Source organism: Ambystoma mexicanum, chromosome 12 (assembly GCF_040938575.1).
Source record: "Ambystoma mexicanum isolate Mex_15411 chromosome 12, UKY_AmexF1_1, whole genome shotgun sequence".
Lineage (NCBI taxonomy): Eukaryota > Metazoa > Chordata > Amphibia > Caudata > Ambystomatidae > Ambystoma > Ambystoma mexicanum.
In genome coordinates, this window is record NC_090936.1 from 424,820,886 (window position 1) to 424,840,612 (window position 19,727).

The 19,727-nt window shown below is 45.9% G+C and overlaps 1 protein-coding gene across 5 annotated transcripts in view; it reads right to left on the reverse strand.

Moving 5' to 3' along the window:
• LOC138513604 (sodium- and chloride-dependent GABA transporter 1-like) overlaps nucleotides 1-19,727 on the reverse strand; it is a 619,404-nt gene that overhangs the window by 193,749 nt on the left and 405,928 nt on the right. For all 5 annotated transcript variants that reach the window (XM_069628585.1, XM_069628581.1, XM_069628582.1 and 2 more), the window contains one exon: nucleotides 19,212-19,324. In XM_069628585.1, coding sequence (XP_069484686.1) covers nucleotides 19,212-19,324 — 113 coding nt within the window. The remainder of the gene's footprint in view (nucleotides 1-19,211; nucleotides 19,325-19,727) is intronic.

The window sequence follows — 19,727 nt, forward strand, 5'->3', positions numbered from 1 at the left end:
ATATTAATTTTGACCTCATTTGCACAATGATTTGTCTTTTCTTCCTTATTATTGTGGCATTTAGACACATAATGATTCAAAATGCAGATAGAGTTGTTGACAATGAATCCTCTCTTATCATACCTAACAAAAGCACAAGTAGCGTTTTCCCTGATTTTTCTAAACAAAGTGGTTTACTTAAAAGAGATGCTGGTGAAGATCATGAAGATATACATACATAGCTTGATAATTCAGCCCACATAATTATAATATGTGGTATCAGCACATGAAGGAGGGGGGGAGGAGAATGCCAGCTGAAAGCTGGTATGTGTGTTCTCTCATTCCTTATGCCATGAGAACAGCTAGAACATTCATTGCAAGAGAAATACCTGTACATGGTGCAAGATGTCTCAGTCACTTAGCCACATGCACAATAAGAGGACAGTTCGAAGGAAGATGGGACACCTTAAGATGGAGGTCAAGAAAGACATTTCCATATGAAGATGGTTATATAAAAATGAAGCAGATGGAAAAGGCAACAGGTTGGATCAGTAGGATGCTCATGTATTTTCCCTTAGTGGTATGACTGGTGACCAGATAAGGATTGTTGAGCAAAAGAGACTAGAATGTGCAGATGCATGGGAAACACAAGGATTGATGTTATGCTGGGAAAAGCCTAAAATGTTAAGATATGGACGAGTAGCAACCAGCACAGGATGAAAAGATGGAATGCTGGCCTGTAGTGCACATTTGTTGATGACAGCACCAGTGCAGATAGTACAAATAGTGAATGACGAATGCTTGAAAAAATGGGCCAAGAATGTGAAACTACTAACATGGTCAAGAATGAAGCAGGACCTGTATCTTTATTACCGATGAAGAATGCCAAATGGTGCTTCAGATATACAGGATCATCTAAAGTGGGAGAAAATGAGGACTGCAAGCAGGTAATTTATGTTCCAGGAATGAATGGAGGAACGGCTCTTCTTAAAGACCACTACTTGGCCTGTGGATCCAGAGCTTACATGCAGCTGCCTAAGAATTGGGGAGGAAAATTTACTATTGTGGTCATACAAGTTCCTGCATTGGCAATCCCCCAAAGTGATCTCCATATTGAAGAGTTTCCAAAGATGGATGCACACCACAGAAAGAAGAGGTTGCTCAGCCTCCTTCAGCTGAAGAGAGAGAACTATTTTTTAGCAAAATCAAAGCAGCTTATGACTATCTCCCAGCTGATCATAAACTATTCAGCAATACAGCAGTGTTATTTACAGCCATATTCATGCCAGGAATCCAGACCACAGTGAATGTTAAGTGGTTGCAGATAACCAGGTGGGAGCTGTTACAAACAATAAACATGACAATCAAAGGATTTAATGAGATCCGAGAAGAATTGAGGGCCATCAGGCTCATGACCCTCCAGAACAGGTATGTGCTGGACTTGATTACAGCATTGGAAGGCAGTGTGTGAACCAAGATTGGGCCTTCCTTTTGCACATACCAACCTGCCCATGATGGAGAAAATGGAACCATGACAGAGGAAATTACTATGTTGTCAACCTTGCATTCGAAGATGGAGGGAGAAATTGAAGAGACAGTGAAAGATGATTTGTTTTCGTCTCTCTTTTCATGGATTCCAACCTTGTTGGCAAATGCCTTTAAATTACTTGAAGCAATAATAGTGTTTGTATTGGTGGGATTTTGCCTTGTAAGGCTCATTATAGGACAATTCAAGAAGACAGCAAAGAAAGCTATTGGGATAAAGATAATGATTGATGTGAATGGTGACCATACACCACAGACTGAAGACACCACCTGTGAGAGCATAAAGAAGAGTTTACTTGCACACCCATAGATGACATTTTACTACCCAAAGGATCATAAGAATGATGTAGGACGTTGGGAATTCTGTCAACCAACTGGAGAGTGTTGTCATATGACCTGGAGAGTGGATGAGCACATAAAGACTGCAGGAGACCTGAGGGGGGTGACAAAAGTATGGATCCTGAAGAAACCAAAGTAAGTAGAAAAGGTGAAGAAGATTGAAGAAGAGGAGGTTGTCGAGGACTCGACCACAGGAATAAATGTAGAGGAGCAGATGTACACGTCATCTCTAGTGCCCGCACCCTCACCTCTGTCATACTGGAATTGTAGCAAGTGAGCACTATGCATGACACCAGGTATCGTCCCAATACCACATCAAAGGTACGAGAGACGTTATATACTCAGACAACCATACCGAATTTACCCTTGCACTGCTGTGGTTGAAGAATGTCTGCATACACCATTGGACATCAAAGAGATGTAATTGAAATCAGACAAGGGCAGAGTAACCTCATGAAGAGAAGACACAAAGACCCACCGAAGGAATATGCAAATACTTAAAGAATAAAGATGTAACTGAAGTAGTAAGAGAAACATGCAATCAAATACAAAGAAATCATGTGCACCAAAGAGACAAGTGAGAAAAGACGAAGTTAATGTACATACGCAGAAACACAAGGTAGATTAGACATAAAGAAGCTTGCTACAGAAGAAAATATAACGTGATTGAAGCGGCCATGATGAAAAGATGGATCCGGACTCGTGTTGAAGTCAATCAAGCTACATCAGAGACAGACCAGGGCTGCAGAGCTTAGATGTGCTGGAAAACAGCTTTGTGCAAACAACAAAGAATATCTATTGCCCTGGGATCAAGGATGCCACATCAAGGAATAATTGCAAGGCACAAAGGGAGTCAAGAGGATAAGCCTTGTATGTAAGACATATTTCTCTTAGATTAAGCAATGAAGGAAACATCTGCAAGTGCCAAATATTGGACAATCAAGGATACAGAAAGCCATATGTGAGCTAGAGCATTAAAAGGTTGAAATGTACAACATTGTGGTCTCCACAAATGTGATTCAGAACTTGAAAGCAATGTCCATTCATTAAGCTCCAGAGGAAGATAGTGGTGTACTTATGCTCCCTTAAAGGTCCCAGAGAAGAGAACATTCCACAAGGTCAACTACAAAGAAGTAGTCTTGGCTTAGGGCCTGACCGATCAGAGATGATGGACTAATTGGTCAGTGAGTAGTAGTCTGACGTTGTTCTCTGCACCTGGGTTTCGTTTGGCTTACGTGCTGCTAACAGGCCAAAAGTCGAAGGTTGGGAGAGTACGACAACCAATCATGAGGGTCTATGTAGCAGTATATTATGCAATGTTGCAGAAGCCAATCAGCTGCTGTTATTCTGCTATTAATCTGTATTATACTTATTTAGAGGTTGTTCAAGGAGTGCCTACCAGATAAGGGGCATCCAATAATGACACTAACACTTTTACAAACTATGGGTACATATGTTCCCTTGACCAAGGTTAAGTTGCCACGTAAGATGATGCCATAGTTGACGTAAATTGAGGTATAAAGCCTTTGTATAATCAAATTATTATCATGAGTGTGTGGACTATGATTCGCTGTTTACCAGGTTTCCCTACTTTAATATGCTGGAAATAAAGTAATATTTTGCCATATTCTTTGAGTCTGTCTGGTTATTTGGGGTCTGAGATTGTTATTGGTAATTCCATACGTCACTTGGAATGCTCCAGGTGCAACTACACACATGTGCACCCATCATCATACACTCACTCATTACATACAACACAAGCATAGATGCATACATACATACATTTAAATTGCTTAGCTTCTGCCCAGGCCCTGAAATGTCCACCCAGTGCTCCAGCTCCCACGTAGCATGAACAGGAGCCAGGAAGCAAAGAGAGCTTCCTGGTTCCACCACATGCATGCAAGAGCAGGAGCACTGATGATTAAGCATCCCACTCAGTTTGTATATGCGGGGAAGTGCAGGTGCATCCCCACGCTCATACAAACATGCAATTCCTCAGCCAGCATCCCCAATGGGCCTTAGAAGGCTGGAGAAACAAAACAGCCCCGGCTTTGCATGACCCGTTTCACAGTTCTGTTCCTCAGCTGTGCATGTCCAACTGAAACCAAATTTCTCTTTGAAAATTCAAGCCAGCCTAGAATTGCTCACTCAGCTGCAAAAAGCATCTGAGGGAGCGCTCACTATTTACACTGGACTGGCACCACAGCTCTTCCATAATGGGCAAGGGTGCTTATGCCAGTCACACTGACCTTATGCATAGATTAATTGGCGATGTATGAGTGGCAGCTCGTCCATAATGGGTGTGGGTGCCTATGGGTCGGTGCCCCCTCGCCAATTATGGACGAGTTGCCACTGGTACATCCTCTATGATGAATCTATCTATAAGGTCAGTGAGGCTGGAGATTAAATATGTTGACTTTGAAATCATGTACATGAACGACACTGTTGGTAATGCAGTAATTTTGAGCACATTAAGGGATCCATAGACAGCAGAACGCTACCAGGGTAGTTCAGAAGGTTGAGTGACTGTTGCTGAGATGTTTCATATTTAAAACTGTCTGTAAATCCTATGACTTTTTGCAATTCCTTATAAAAAAACAATAAGTGCTATAAAATGTGTTTGACAAGGGATGTTTTGGGCTGGTTGCTTGCTTATATTCAGGGCAGGGTTGGGGAATGTCTGCCCTAAAGATAAATCAAAAGTTGGCACCTGCGCACCTACACTTTAGTTTCCTAATAACTGCTGTCAGCACAATAGAAGCATTTATTTGCGATTAAGCAAGTTGACAAGCATATACCACCTTTAGAAATATATCCTGTGATAAAACACAAAGGAAGGGTTCCATGTGTTAAAATCGCGGCAAACATTGCTGTGGTTACAAAATATTGTGTCAAAAATGCAGTGGTTTTGCTGCCGCAATCCATGTAATGGATGCGTGGGACACCCCTGCAATCCCCGGACCCATTATACCATTTAAAGGGAGCGGGGGACACCTCTGCAACCCCCGCTCCACCTTTAAATGGTATAATGGGGTACACCTTTACCAGGTCAGACCACAGCATTTTTGCCGCAATTTTTTTTGTATAGGTGACATTTTTGCCACAATTTTATCACTGCATAACAAAGGAAGGGACACTAAAATCACACAGTATACGCGGGGCAGTCAGACAAAAAAATAAACCCATTTTAAAGAAAATTAGTGAATAGACGTTTAATAAGCATGTTTCAGTTCGGACATGTACTTTTGTTTTTTACTGTACATTTGGAAATCTCTTGTGTGCCCAGCATGCAGGACGCCTGCTTTTAATAGTGATGGCCCTCACCCCAGTGATATTCATGGCCCACTGCATTGGTTAATGTGTTGTCCCTTTCAGGCACGAAGAAAGAACACCGGCTAGGCAAAGAGTATGCATACGCGCAAATTACGGCTGGGTAAAGGCGCACCTTAACAACTCCTGGAAAGAGTTATTTGCCAAATGTTGAGGGGACAGGCCATCAATAAGGGGAATCAAGGCAGCAAATGGGTGGGAAATTGCCCCCTTATCCCTTTCTGGGGATGCCTTTGTCCAGGGCTCAAGTCATGGGTACACGCAGGTGGGCAGAGTCCACCCACTTTTTTCAGAGGGTGGACTCAGTCCCCCCCCCCAAGCTAAAATGAGAATCATTGAATGTGTTCTTTGAATTTATGAATTAAAGCCAACCTCGGGTATCAAACCACAGTCATCAGGTCTGCAAGCCAGACACTTCACCTACACTTTACCACTTCAGTATGTAACCTGATAAAAAATAGCAAACAACTAAAGGTGAAATGTCCCGGTTCGGTACTGCATGATCCAGGGAAAATATTTGTATTGGTTCTTGGAGTTTAAAACATGCACACCTTTTAATATTTTCAAAATCACTATTGGAAGAAAATATCCTCTCTTGGTTTTGGGTGTGTGTTGATTTTATGAAAGGCAAATGCCATTCGTCCTGTTGAATTTGTGCGGTTATGCAAAGCCAATTTAATGAAATGTGCATATTTCACCTTAATATGCTCATTTCGGGTGACGTCTCATCCCATTGCGTTTGAGACCCCCCACTTTTATTTTTAGGTCTTGATCCCTGCCTATTTCCCCCATACCCTTTTCGACCAAACGGCGGTATCTGTCTGCCAGCAACAATTACTCCCCTGCAGTGGGAAGATTTCCTTCCGCTTGCCTGGCCTTTCCGAACGCAGTTACCAGAAAGGAACTCTTTAGAAGGCTAAGGAGATATGGCATGTGCGTCACGATGGGCGGTGGGGAGAGGGGTGGAGCTAAGAGCAAAACTCTCTAGAAGGCAGAGCAGAGATGCACGTTGAGCCACGCTAGTATTGAGAGGGGGAGTATATATATACACAGCAGGTGAAGTCTGCTTGACATCGTACAAGTAGTATAACTTACGATCTTTAAAGTGGGAAGACTGAATTTAGCTCTGCAAAAGCCGGTCAAAACATCAGTATCTTGAGACACAAGTGGGTTTTTCTCAGATTTGCCTATCAGAAGATTAATCATGAACACCTGGAACATAACCCAGGACAGAAGCGTGTCCTAGATTGGTGCTGGCAAAGTATACAAGGTGCACACATTGGAAACCGTAAAAGCTGTGCTGAAATATGTTCTGCCGAGTACAATCATGACAAGCTTTGTCACGAGAGCCTGATCAGACGCTGAAGTGGGCTTATTGCTAAGTGTCTCTCACCCCTGGTTGTAACGACCTGGATTCAAGCAGCATTTAAAGTCAGAATACACTTTAACCGCCCAACCAATTGAAGGCTGCAAATGTTTTTTTTCCAGATCTGAGAAGATATTTTTTTTGCCAGATCTAGGAAAGTGCAGCACTTCCAGCCAGTCAATTTCCTCGCAGTAACAATAGCATTGCTTAAGGAGGATAATTAATTTAATAGATTTAACAATGGGCCTCATTACGAGGTAGGAGGTAAGGGATTACAGGCACTGGTAAGGGTGCCGGTAATCCCTTACCTCCATATTCCGAGGTCCATTAGCGGGTCCCTTTCTTAACGCCTGGTCTGACCAGGTGTTAAGGACGGGACCCACTAAGGGATTTCAGAGCTAATAACGGTACCGCAAATTTGCGGTACCGTTATTAGCTACTTCCCCATTCCCAATGAGCCCTATGGGGGCTCATATGGGAATGGGGAATGGTTCTCAGATTGGGGACTTACCGGGTCCTCCAAGGTTGGAATGACCGAGAACCCGGACCCGGTATGCGGTAAGGGGGTAGCCATGGGGCTAGTAGCACCATGGCTACCTCCTACCTCATAATGAGGCCCAATATCTTGCATTACAGAAACCAGAGGGACATTAAAAAGGGATGGCGCAAATATTTTGAATTCTTAAAAACTAATCAGCCACCTCACGAAATGGAAAAAAAAAGATATTTCTATTCATCCTGCAGCTGCCCTTCTGTCTTTGTTTCAAATAATCTGTTGACACGTTTAACATGTTTGCTGGATTTTGTGTTGTGCAAGATGTTGTCACCATCATTTAAAAGGTATTGGTCTCCTTTCCAGATCACTGGTTGGAGCCACCTTAAGGATTTTTGAGGCACTGGACGAAAGGCCCTAGAGCAAAACAAAAGAGTTGATGGCTGGAAGGTTTAGAATAAATCTTGACCTCTGGCATTGCTCTGGGCAACCCTCCAGACCATCGTTCTTCGCCTGCCGAGCCATTACAAAAGGGGAAAAACCATATGCAAATCAGGCTTGGTCCCACCCCCAAAGGGGTAGTCCAGCCCAAACTGCTAGGTCACATCCCTTTTGCACGAGACCACAAGCATCCCCAGACATGTTTCAGCCCTGTTGAGCATCATCCGTGAGGAGTAGCTTGGGTCTCTAGGCCCTAGACACACATTTCCGATGGTAGAACTAGAAAAAGCACTCCAACATGTTTCATTTCCCTGAAATTGACGAGGCGGGGGGGAGGGGGGGAGGAGATTCTTGATATGAAGGTTGAAATACATTTTTGCGTTTTAGAAATACATTCTGCCATGGGCATCCACTGCTAACAAATGGACACCCACAAAATAACAGCTACTAACACGCATGTGTATGAGATGTGGCCATTTTAATCTCAGAGTTGACAATATGAACTTGTTTATTTATTTTACTGGTGTTTTCTAACGCACTTAAGACCGGAGCGCGGATCCTGGATTTGAACCTCTGTGTGGTCTAGCTTTCAAAACCACCACGTTGCCCCTGTGCAACCTTGTGGCTTTTCAGCAACATTCAAACAACACAGACATAATAACAGTGATAACACAGGCGCTCCGTGACACTACATTGCCGCATAACAGCTGCTTTCAGGTTAATTAGAATTAATTTGAAAGGGTATGTTGAACTTTAATAATTTACCTATAAAATTGCTTATTTGCGAGAGTGACCATATATTCATGTGGCTTAAATAGTGCCACATGAATGAATACATAACCCAACTATATCAAGCATTCGATGAGATACCAAAAGAATATGATTTGTTGATGATAGGAGAAGATGCTGTAGATATGTTGAACACATGGTTTAAGGTGTAGTTCCATTACACAGCAGCAGGGAAAGAAGCTGGTGACTGTAGGCCGGCGCCCCTGATCTCAAAGGTAAGCAAGTCATTGGACGTTAGTTAGCAAGGGACGATCTACCCGGGATATGACTAGATGGCTGTGAGTTATTTAGTAGGAGAGGTGGTAGGTGTGGTCTACTTCCACGCACAGATCACGCTCAGCTGGCTAGTGATGGGATCAAGAGTGCTTCAAAGCAGAACCTGCAGGAAAGAGTGTAGGGAAGCGGAGTGCAGGGAGTGGAGTGTAAGGAAGTGGAGTCTCCATCACAGAAAAATAACAAGTGGACCAGACCATTCCACTTGAGTACACCGTTTTTGCAAATTGGTTCTAGAATTAGGGTCCTGATATGAGGGAGAGAGTGGTGGGCAATGGTTTTGGGAGCAGCCCGAGTAAACACCTCTGCATTATAATATGGACGTGCCCAGTGAGGTGGCTTTGTTTTGCTTTTGCAGGGTGGGCTCGTTTCAATATCCCAGCAGTAATGCCCTGTCTCGTGTGAGGTGCTCTTGTTTTCATATTGCAGTGAGGGTGGCCTTAAAGTGGCGAGGTCAGGTGTGACTGAGCAGTTTGTATTGCTGTGGTGGGTCCCTTTGGCGGGATGCACATATTCCGACCCTACCGAGAGTGTCACATTTCAGGTTTCCAGTGGTTTGTGTCTTGTCATGCATGACAAGACATACCTATCACAGATAATCACCAGACCACTCACAGCCAGAGCCACCAGAACCGCATAGACCAACCGAATCACTGTTCCCAGGACAGTTAGGGCTCGTGCCAGAGGCTCCAGCTTCCTGTTCATTGCTGCTACCCATTGGAACTCCTTACCACCCCACCTCAGAGGTATAGATTTACACCTAGCATTCCGCAAAGCTACTAAAACTCTGCTCTTTGTTTGATCGGGCCTGCCTCCCGCTGCAGAGCTTTCACATGTGCTAATTGTAACTGTATCCACTTCCTGTAACCACTGTACTGTAATTTACTCTTGCAGAGGATTTGTGATACGCTCATTGTAACCCAGAGCATTGTATCGTCCATGTAACTAAGACACATTCATGTAACAGCACCCTGATGCCTTTGGGCCGCTAGTGCGCTTTATAAATTTAAAATATATATATATTTTTTTTAAATGATGTGCACATATATTGGACCTGCAAGGGCGTGGGTCTGTTTTTATTATGGCATTAGTAGTGATCTGTGTGAGGTTCACTGGCTTCACTCTCCGTCATGCATTGTGAGTCACCTTTCCTTATTGCAATGATGGTGTCCAGCCTGAGGTGCACTTGTGTCAGTTCTGCAGCAAAGGTTCCCTTTTAGCAGGGGGATTTTGATGTCCTGTGTAAGGTATACTTGTCTGAGTCCTGCAGTGAGGGTCACCTTCAGTGTTGCAGTTGTGGTGTAACATCCTGGGTGAGGATCACTTGTTAGCCCCACAGTGTAGGTCCAGCTGATCATGGTGCGATGTCTTGCAATGAGGGTCATATGTGGTACTTAGAGTTATTGGGCCTCACCACGAGTCTGTTGGGATCCTGGCTGTAATACCACATGGATAATGCCAGCGCAAATAGCGCTACTGCTACTTGGTCCAGAACTATTAGTGGCGGATCACGAGCAGCGGTTAGGCGGTTATTGCCCATTTCCCATGGACCCCATGGGGTTGTAGCCACTATTATCATCGGAATAGTGCAGAAAACGGCCGAAAACATTTTTACCTCCAGCAAAAAGTTGAAGGTAAAATTCTGACCTTTCTGCCCAATTCACAATAATAGGGCCAGCCATTAAATGTGGCAGTAATAGCATTACCGCTGCATTTAAGGGCTACCACCCATCTCGTGATGAGGCCCAATGTATCCAACTAGCATTTCTATAGTACACACATGTCATTGGTATTTACTGGTCTATGATTTTTGTGATGTGCGAGATTCACATGTTTCAATCCTGCATTGGGGGTCATCTTCACTATCACAGTGATGGTGTCTTGTCCTGTGCATACTGGATATAGTTTAGTTGTGCCTGAGTGCCACATTTTTGGTTTGTAATGCTAGTTACTTGTGTGAGGTTGGTGCAGTGGTTCCAGTTCTCCTGTGCATGCCACCTTTTGGTGTTTCAGTGGTGGTATCCTAGCCTTAGAAATGTGCACTTGCCCCATTCCTGCTGTCAAGGCCTCCTTTCACTATCCCTGTGGTAGTGTCACATCCTGTGTCAGCTGCACACGTCTCAGTTCTGCTGGGGACTTCACCTTTCAGTATCGCAGTGGTAGTGTCATGTCCTGTGTCAGGTGTACTTGTCCCAGTCCTTTTGTGAAGTTCAACTTTCACTATCGCCGTGTAGTGTCACATCCTGTGTCAGCTGTACATGTCCCAGTCCTGCTGTGGTGTTCACCTTCCACTTCACTATCACAGTGGTAGTGTCACATCCTGTGTCAGCTATACTTATCCGAGTCCTGCTGTGGAGTTCACCTTTCACTAGCGCTGTGGTAGTGTCACGCCCTGTGTCAGCTGTACATGTCCCAGTCCTGCTGTGGAGTTCACCTTTCACTTCACTATCACAGTGGTAGTGTTACATCCTGTATCAGCTGTACTTGTCCCAGTCCTGCTGTGGAGATCACCTTTCGCTATCGCTGTGGTAGTGTCACGTCCCTTATGATATGATATGGCATTAATAACGCGCCTAGACACAAGTGTTTCATGTCATGTAGTAGTGTCACGTCCTGTGTCAGCTGTACATGTCCCAGTCCAGCTGTGGAGTTCACTTTTCACTATCGCTGTGGTAGTGTCACGTCCTCTGTCAGCTGTACTTATCCCAGTCCTGCTGCAGAGTTCCCCTTTCAGTATTGCAATGGTACTGTCATGTTCTGTGTCAGGTGTACTTGTCCCAGTCCTGTTGTGGAGTTCACCTTTCACTATCAATATGGTAGTGTCACGTCCTGTGTCAGCTGTACATGTCCTAGTCCTGCTGTGGATTTCACGTTTTACTAGCGCCATGGTAGTGTCAAGTCCTGTGTCAGCTGTACTTGTTCCAGTCCTGCTGTGAAGATCAGCTTTCACTATCGCTGTGGCAGTGTCATGTCCTGTGCCAGCTGTATTTTTCCCAATCCCACTGTGGAATTCACCTTTCACTATCGCTGTGGTAGTGTCACATCCTGTGTCAGCTGGACTTGTCCCAGTCCTGTTTTGGAGTTCACCTTTCACTACTGCCATGGTAATGTCACGTCCTGTGTCAGGTGCACTTGGTGCAGTCCTGCTGTGAAGTTCACCTTTCAGTATCGCGGTGCTAGTGTCACGTCCTGTGTCGGCTGTACATGTCCCAGTCCTGCTGTGGAGTTCACCTTTCAATATCGCCACGGTAGCCTCACGTCCGGTGTCAGGTGTACTTGTCCCAGTCCTGTTGTGGAGTTCACCTTTCACTATCGATGTGGTAGTTTCACGTCCTGTGTCAGCTATACATGTCGTAGTCCTGCTGTGGATTTCACCTTTTACTAGTGCCATGGTAGTGTCAAGTCCTGTGTCAGCTGTACTTGTTCCAGTCCTGCTGTGGAGATCAGCTTTAACTATCGCTGTGGAAGTGTCATGTCCTGTGTCAGCTGTACTTGTCCCAGTCATGTTGTGGAGTTCACCTTTCACTATTGCCATGGTAATGTCACGTCCTGTGTCAGGTGCACTTGGTGCAGTCCTGCTGTGGAGTTCACCTTTCAGTATCGCAGTGGTAGTGTCACGTCCTGTGTTGGCTATACATGTCCCAGTCCTGCTGTGAAATTCACTTTTCAATATCGTTGTGGTAGCATCACATCCTGTGTCAGTTGTACTGGTCGCAGTCTTACTGTGGAGGTCACCTTTCAGTATCGCAGTGGTAGTGTCACGTCCTGTGTCAGCTGTACATGTCCCAGTCCTGCTGTGGAGTTCACCTTTTACCGTCACTGTGGTAGTGTCATGTCCTGTGTCTGGTGTACTTGTTCCAGACCTTCTGTGGAGTTTATCTGTCACTATCGCTGTGGTAGTCCCACATCCTGTGTCACCTGTACATGTCCCAGTCCAGCTGTGGAGTTCATCTTTCACTGTCGCTGTGGTAGTCTCATGTCCTTTGTCGGCTGTACTTGTCCCAGTCCTGCTGTGCAGTTCATCTTTCAGTATCACAGTAGTAGTGTCACGTCCTGTTTCGGCTGTACCTGTTCAAATCCTGCTGTGGAGTTCACCTTTCACTGTCACTGTGGTAGTGTTACGTCATGTGTCAGTAGTACATGTCCGAGTCCAGCTGTGGAGTTAACTTATCACTATCGCTGTGGTAGTGTCACGTCCAGTGTCAGCTGTACTTGTCTCAGTCCTGTTGTGGAGTTCACCTTTCACTATTGCCATGGTAGTGCCACGTCCTGTGTCAGCTGTACTTATCCCAGACCTGCTGCGGAGTTCACCTTTCAGTATTGCAGTGGCAGTGTCATGTCCTGTGTGTGGTGTACTTGTCCCAGTCCGGTTGTGGAGTTCACCTTTCACTATTGCTGTGGTAGTGTCACGTCCTGTGTCAGCTGTACTTATCCCAGTACTGCTGTGGAGATCAGCTATCACTATTACTGTGGTAGTGTCATGTTCTGTGTCCACTGTACCTGTGCCAGTCCCATTGTGGAATTCACCTTTCACTATTGCTGTGATAGTGTCACGCCCTGTGTCAGCTGTGCATGTCCCAGTCCTGCTGTGGAGTTCACCCTTCACTATCGCAGTGGTAGTGTCCTGCTGGGGAGTTCACCTTTCACTATATTCTGTGGTAGTGTTATATCCTGTGTCAGCTGTACTTGTCCCAGTCCTGTTGTGGAGTTCACCTTTCACTATTGCCATGGTAATGTCACATCCTCTGTCAGGTGTACTTGTTGCAGTCCTGCTGTGGAGTTCACCTTTCAGTATCGCGGTGGTAGTGTCACATCCTGTGTCAGTTGTACATGTCCCGTCCTGCTGTGGAGTTCACCTTTCACTGTTGCTGTGGTAGTGTCACGTCTTGTGTCAGCTGTACATGTCCCAGTCTTTCTGTGGAGTTCACCTTTCACTGTCGCCGTGGTAGTCTGACGCCCTGTGTCTGCTGTACTTGTCCCAGTGCTGATGTAGAGTTCATCTTTCAAAAATCACCATGGTAATGTCCCGTCCTGTGTGAGGTGTACTTGTCATAGTCCCGCTGTGGATTTCACTTTTCACTATTGCTGTGGTAGTGTCACATCCTGTGTCAGCTGTACATGCCCCCGTCCCGCTGTGGACTTCACCTTTCACTATCACAGTGGTAGTGTCCTGCTGTCGAGTACACCTTTCACTATCGCTGTGGTAGTTTCATATCCTGTGTCAGCTGTACTTGTCCCAGTCCCGCTGTGCAATTCACCTTTCACTATTGCTGTGGTAGTGTCACATCCTGTGTCAGCTGTACTTGTCCCAGTCCCGCTGTGGAATTCACCTTTCACTATTGTTGTGGTAGTGTCACATCCTGTGTCAGCTGTACATGACCCAGTCCCGTTGTGGAGTTCACCTTTCACTATTGCCATGGTAGTGTCACGTCCTGTGCCAGCTCTAAATGTCCCAGTCCCGCTGTGGAGTTCACTTTTCAGTATTGCTGTGGTTGTGTCACATCCTGTGTCAAGTGTACTTGTTACAGTCCTGCTGTGGAGTTCACCTTTCACTATTGCTGTGGTAGTGTCACGTCATGTGTCAGCTGTACATGTCCGGGTCCCGCTGTGGAGTTCACCTTTCACTATTGCTTTGGTAGTGTCACGTCCTGTGTCAGCTGTGCATGTCCCAGTCCTGCTGTGGAGTTCTCCTTTCACTATCGCAGTGGTAGTGTTCTGCCATGGAGTTCACCTTTTACTATCACTGTGGTAGTGGCATGTCCTGTGTCAGCTTTACATGTTCCAGTCCCGCTGTGGAGTTCATCTTTCACTATTGCTGTGGTAGTGTCAAGTCCTGTGTCAGCTGTAAATGTCCCAGTCCCGCTGTGGAGTTCATCTTTCACTATTGCTGTGGTAGTGTCAAGTCCTGTGTCAGCTGTAAATGTCCCATCCTGCTGTGGATTTCACCTTTCACTATTGCTGTGGTTGTGTCACATCCTGTTTCAGCTGTACATGTCCCAGTCCTGCTGTGGAGTTCACCTTTCACTATCGCAGTGGTAGTGTCCTGCCATGGAGTTCACTTTTCACTATCACTGTGGAAGTGTCATGTCCTGTGTCAACTGTACATGTCCCAGTCCCGCTGTGGAGTTCATCTTTCAGAAATCACCATGGTAATTTCACGTCCTGTGTGAGGTGTACTTGTCGCAGTCCCACTGTGGAGTTCACTTTTCACTTTTGCTGTGGTAGTCTCACGTCCTGTGTCAGCTGTACATGTCCCAGTCCTGCTGTGGAGTTCACCTTTCACTATCGCAGTGGTAGTGTCCTGCTGTGGAGTACACCTTTAACTATTGCTGTGGTAGTGTCACATCCTGTGTCAGCTGTACATGTCCCAGTCCTGCTGTGGAGTTCACCTTTCACTGTCACTGTGGTAGTGTCAGGTCCTGTGTCAGCTGTACATGTCCCAGTCCTGCTGTGGAGTTCAGCTTTCACTATTGCTGTGGTAGTGTCACATCCTGTGTCAGCTCTAAATGTCCCAGTCCCGCTGTGGAATTCACTTTCACTATTGCTGTGGTAGTGTCACGTCCTGTGTCAAGTCAACTTGTCACAATCCTGCTGTGGAGTTCACCTTTCACTATCGCAGTGGTCGTGTCCTGCCGTGGAGTTCACCTTTCGCTATGACTGTGGTAGTGTCATGTCATGTGTCAGCTGTACATGTCCCAGTCCTGCTGTGGTGTTCACCTTTCACTATCATAGTGGTAGTGCCCTGCCATGGAGTTCACCATTCACTATCACTGTGGTAGTGTCATATCCTGTGTCAGCTGTACATGTCGCAGTCCCACTGTGGAGTTCACCTTTCACTATTGCTGTGGTAGTGTCACGTTGTCACCCTCAGGCGTTCCGACTGGCGGTTTCTTCCGCGCTAGGTTTTGGGACGCAGGTACGGGAGATACTAGTCCCTCCTTTGTGTCTGTTACTGTTTCCAACTTGTAGCGCGGGGCCGCTGGGAGTATATCTTCTCTCCCGGCCCAGCGGTCCCTGCGTTGTGCAACTACCCTTTGGAAGCTCTCGCTCTTCCGGGTTTCTTCGCTCCTGCCTCGCTCTGTTCAGGCTTCATTCACTCGCGCCCTCCAGCGAGTGTTCTTCTTGCTTTCTCTCCCCTCCAGTTTTCTCTGCTGCCGCCGCGCCTCGGCGGTTTCTGTTTCTCTTCTCTTGCGGCCCCGTCCCCGCGTATAGGCGCCGCCCTTTTCCCTGCGCTTTTCTTTTTCTCTCTCCGCTACTTGCCTGGCGCTTTTCTCCTTTGCTTCCTCTCCTCCGGTCCTCGCCCCGCTGGTGGCCTTGGCTGGTGGGTGTTCCGGCTCCCACGACAGGACTCCCCTGTTCCACTGCTGTGTTGCCTTCAGTCACGCTTACGGATACAGTCTACTATTTTCCTCCGACCCATCTGAAAGTCTACTTTCTGCTGGAACTACACCTTCCGTGCTACAGACCAGAGGAGTCTAAGGGTTTTTTCCCCATTTGGGTTTTTTTCCCCTATTTTCGGCTTGGTTCCGGAAGGGAGGTCCTCGGACAGCTGTTCTCTTCAGCGGTCACGGTGGCCTCCCTCCGTGACAAGCAAGCTCATCGGAAAAAGGAGAAGGATCATCTACTTCGACGGCGTCTGCAGGACCCCGATAGCGATTCCGGCGGTTCAGCTGAGGAGAGTTCGACAGAAGGGGGAGAAAAGGGAGACCAGGCAATTAAACTGTCACACACGTCCTGTGTCAGCTGTAAATGTCCCAGTCCCGCTGTGGAATTCACCTTTCACTATTGCTGGGGTTGGTCACATCCTGTGTCAGCTGTACATGTCTCAGTCCTGCTGTGGAGTTCACCTTTCACAATCACTGTGGTAGTGTCATGTCCTGTGTCAGCTGTAAATGTCCCAGTCCCGCTGTGGAGTTCACTTTTCACTATCACTGTGGTAGTGTCATGTCCTGTGTCAGCTGTAAATGTCCCAGTCCCGCTGTAGAGTTCACTTTTCACTATTGCCTTGGTAGTGTCACAGTCCTGCTGTGGAGTTTACCTTTCAGTATGACAGCAGAGGTGTCCTGCATGATATGCTTTTTCCTAGTCCTGCTGCAAAAGTCATTTTGTGATATTATTTTTTAAAATGTATTTACAAGTGTTTTGGAAAGCATCACATGTATACAGGGTCCTTTGGGGTTACAAAGAGAGAAATGGAGCGGGTAAGAAAGGGAAATAGGAAAGCACAGGGAAAAGGCAAGACCAACCCTTTTGAAGGACACTTAAGGGGCCTCTTCTGTTCTTGGAATAACAGAAAATTTCTGAAATCAGTAAATAAATGTAAATGCAGGTAAAGTTCAAACATGTTCAGACATGCAGGCAAATAGTCCTGTCCTTTAGGAGGGGAGTGCCTTCAAGCATTTAAGGCTCTCCTGAGTTTACATGGTGGGGTCTTGCTGGCAGCTCACGAAACCCTCCATTACATTGCAGAATGTGCATGTTCAGGGAATTCTTAATTGCAGGTTTATTTCTATCTTGAAGGCACATTCACAACGCTCTTGTGAATACGGTCCTAACTATTACACGTGTTTGTTAACTGAACATTGTAGTCATATCAGAGTAAATGCCACAGAGACAGCTTTGATACCCTAAAAAGCTGTTTGATTTGGGCTGTCTGTAATTGCAAGTTTGGCGATGATCACAGCCATGGATTATACACATCACAGGATGCAAAGGGTAAAGTAGCTACCAGCCAACCCCCCTTCAAAGATAGCTGCAGCTATAAAAGGACTTGACATCGAAGGTACTCTGAGCCCAAACAAAGGACAATACATCACGCCTCTTCCCATAAAGAGAGGTGAGTGATCAGGTCCCTCTATACTCTTGGGGGCCACAGGAAGTGCAAGGTAAGGTAGAAGGCAGCACTGCAGTGGGAACCATGGGGCACCTAAACGCAAGGGCCCAGGGCACCTGGCCCTTTGCCCATGCCTAAAGACACCCATATCACAGGTGTCACTTCAACAAAATCCCAGGGGTGGCAGAAGGGACATCGTATGAGTAGCAACCCTCTCCCTTTCCATGTCATCAGAGGAAATAACACCACACAACCCTTGGCAGTGCTCTTGGGCTATTTCCCTTTTTTAATCGATCTTTATGGAAAGTCCGAGACTGCAGCTTGCCAATTAATAGTTTTAATTACAATCTCAACCATCCAACTAGTACCACTCTTAAAACATGAAGGAATGCTTTCAAACGTCCAGTAACCAGATTAGTCAAATTAGAGGGGTCACAAAGAAGTCGATGTAGGTTGTGAGCTGCAACTTAAGGATAGTCCACCTACCTACACCTAGCTTAAGCCCCCTTGTCAGGTTAAGTTGTCAATATGCTATTTCATCCAATGGTAACACACATATTTAGTGCAACCGCATTGCCTATGTTATTATTAGTTATTTATTGCAACTTTGGAAGCAGTGTTCTTTATTTTCTGAATTCCTCGTGCATGATATAGGAAACATGCATGCAGTCGAGCATCATTGCTATCCCACCAGATCCAGTGCAATGTATTGCTCACAGTGACTAACTTCTTAGTTATTCTGTATGGCTGAACTTTGCTATTTATGGGTCTCCCAAAAACCCTCTGTGATGCCTTTAAATCAGTGGTATTCAAACTTGTTTATGCTGAGCCCCACCTTGAGTAAAAATATGGCTGCCGAGCACCCTTTTGAGGAAACAGGGTTGCCCCGCTGCCCAGATGCCATATCTGTCTCTATTTATAAAATGGAAAATCTGTTAGGTAGTTTGTTTGTTCCTCATACAATTCCAAACCGTTCCACCAATCTGCACCAAATGCTGCACTATCAGGCATCGTTACCTGATAGGACACTCTGGATGCCACTGGATGTCACTGGCTACATTACATGTGGACAACCCACGCCGTTCCATGGATTGCAGTCCCTGCACACCTGGGACTGGCGAAACATCAAGGTGGTCCTAGAAGGACTGGACAGAGCTTATTTCAAGCATCTGGACATGAGGAACCCACCTTTACACAAACACATATTTCAAGGGCTTGTGAAACACCATTTCATAGATATCTTCACTGCAATTCCCTGCAGCACACTGCACCGTGCCAGGGTGAGGCAGTAGTTGGGGACAGTGCACAGAATGTCCCATCATGCTGCTGCATGGCCAACTCTCACTTCCCCTACACGTCTGCTATAGAGTATGTAAGCCAGCCACACGCGCCCATTCTCAGTGCGGTTAACTTCAGAGTGCAAAGCACATGAAACGATAAGCGGCACGGAACAGGGACCAACATGACCATTGATTTTCAACAATTGATGAGAGTGTTATCATATCTGTCTAAAGAACCTGACTGAAGTACAGGTACTTTGTGCTAGTCTGCTTATATTTTCTATTGAAAGCAGTTACTGTACTCCATTTTTTAAGAGCCCTTCATGCCCCCTGGCCATTCTTCGGGCCGTCCTCGGGGGGGACAGCACCACAGTTTGAAGGCCACTGCTTTGAATCATGACAAGGTTGCCAGTGCTACATGTGCTCCTGCCCAATGGGCATAAACAGAAAGACAAGGTCAGAAATAAGAGGTTGTCTCTATTAATTGCACAGTCAGGTGGGCGAGTAGGGCTCACAATCCAAAAGCACTCCAGGATCTCTCACCTGGCTGTCGAGGCCCAGCATCATCAGCATGGAGAAGAAGAGGATGGACCACAGAGGGGACATCGGAAGCTGCGTGACCGCCTGCGGGTAGGCGAGGAATGCCAGTCCTGGACCTAGCCAATGAAAAAGTAAAGTCACTCCCAGACAAAGACAGGCACCCCCAAACATATGCAAACAAATGGCCAACATTGACAAATTCTTTTCGAATTACTTTGCAAAAGATGACCAGTGACAGCTGGTGATCATCAAATGCTAATTTGGACAAACCAAGTCTAATTATAATTGTTATTATTATCATTATTGTAATTGTTTTTTTATAACACGCTTAGTACCTGAGATTGGTTTCTAGGCACGAGGGATTCAAACCTGTGTTGCTATGCGTTGTCTTGCTTCAAAGACAAAGGGGTTGCCCCTGAGCTATCCTCCCGGCCTCAGTATAGAAGGTATGTAGAATCATAAGTCAAACATTTGCTTGATGGAAGGCTCTCAATCCTTTCTTACACAGGAAAGAGCCCC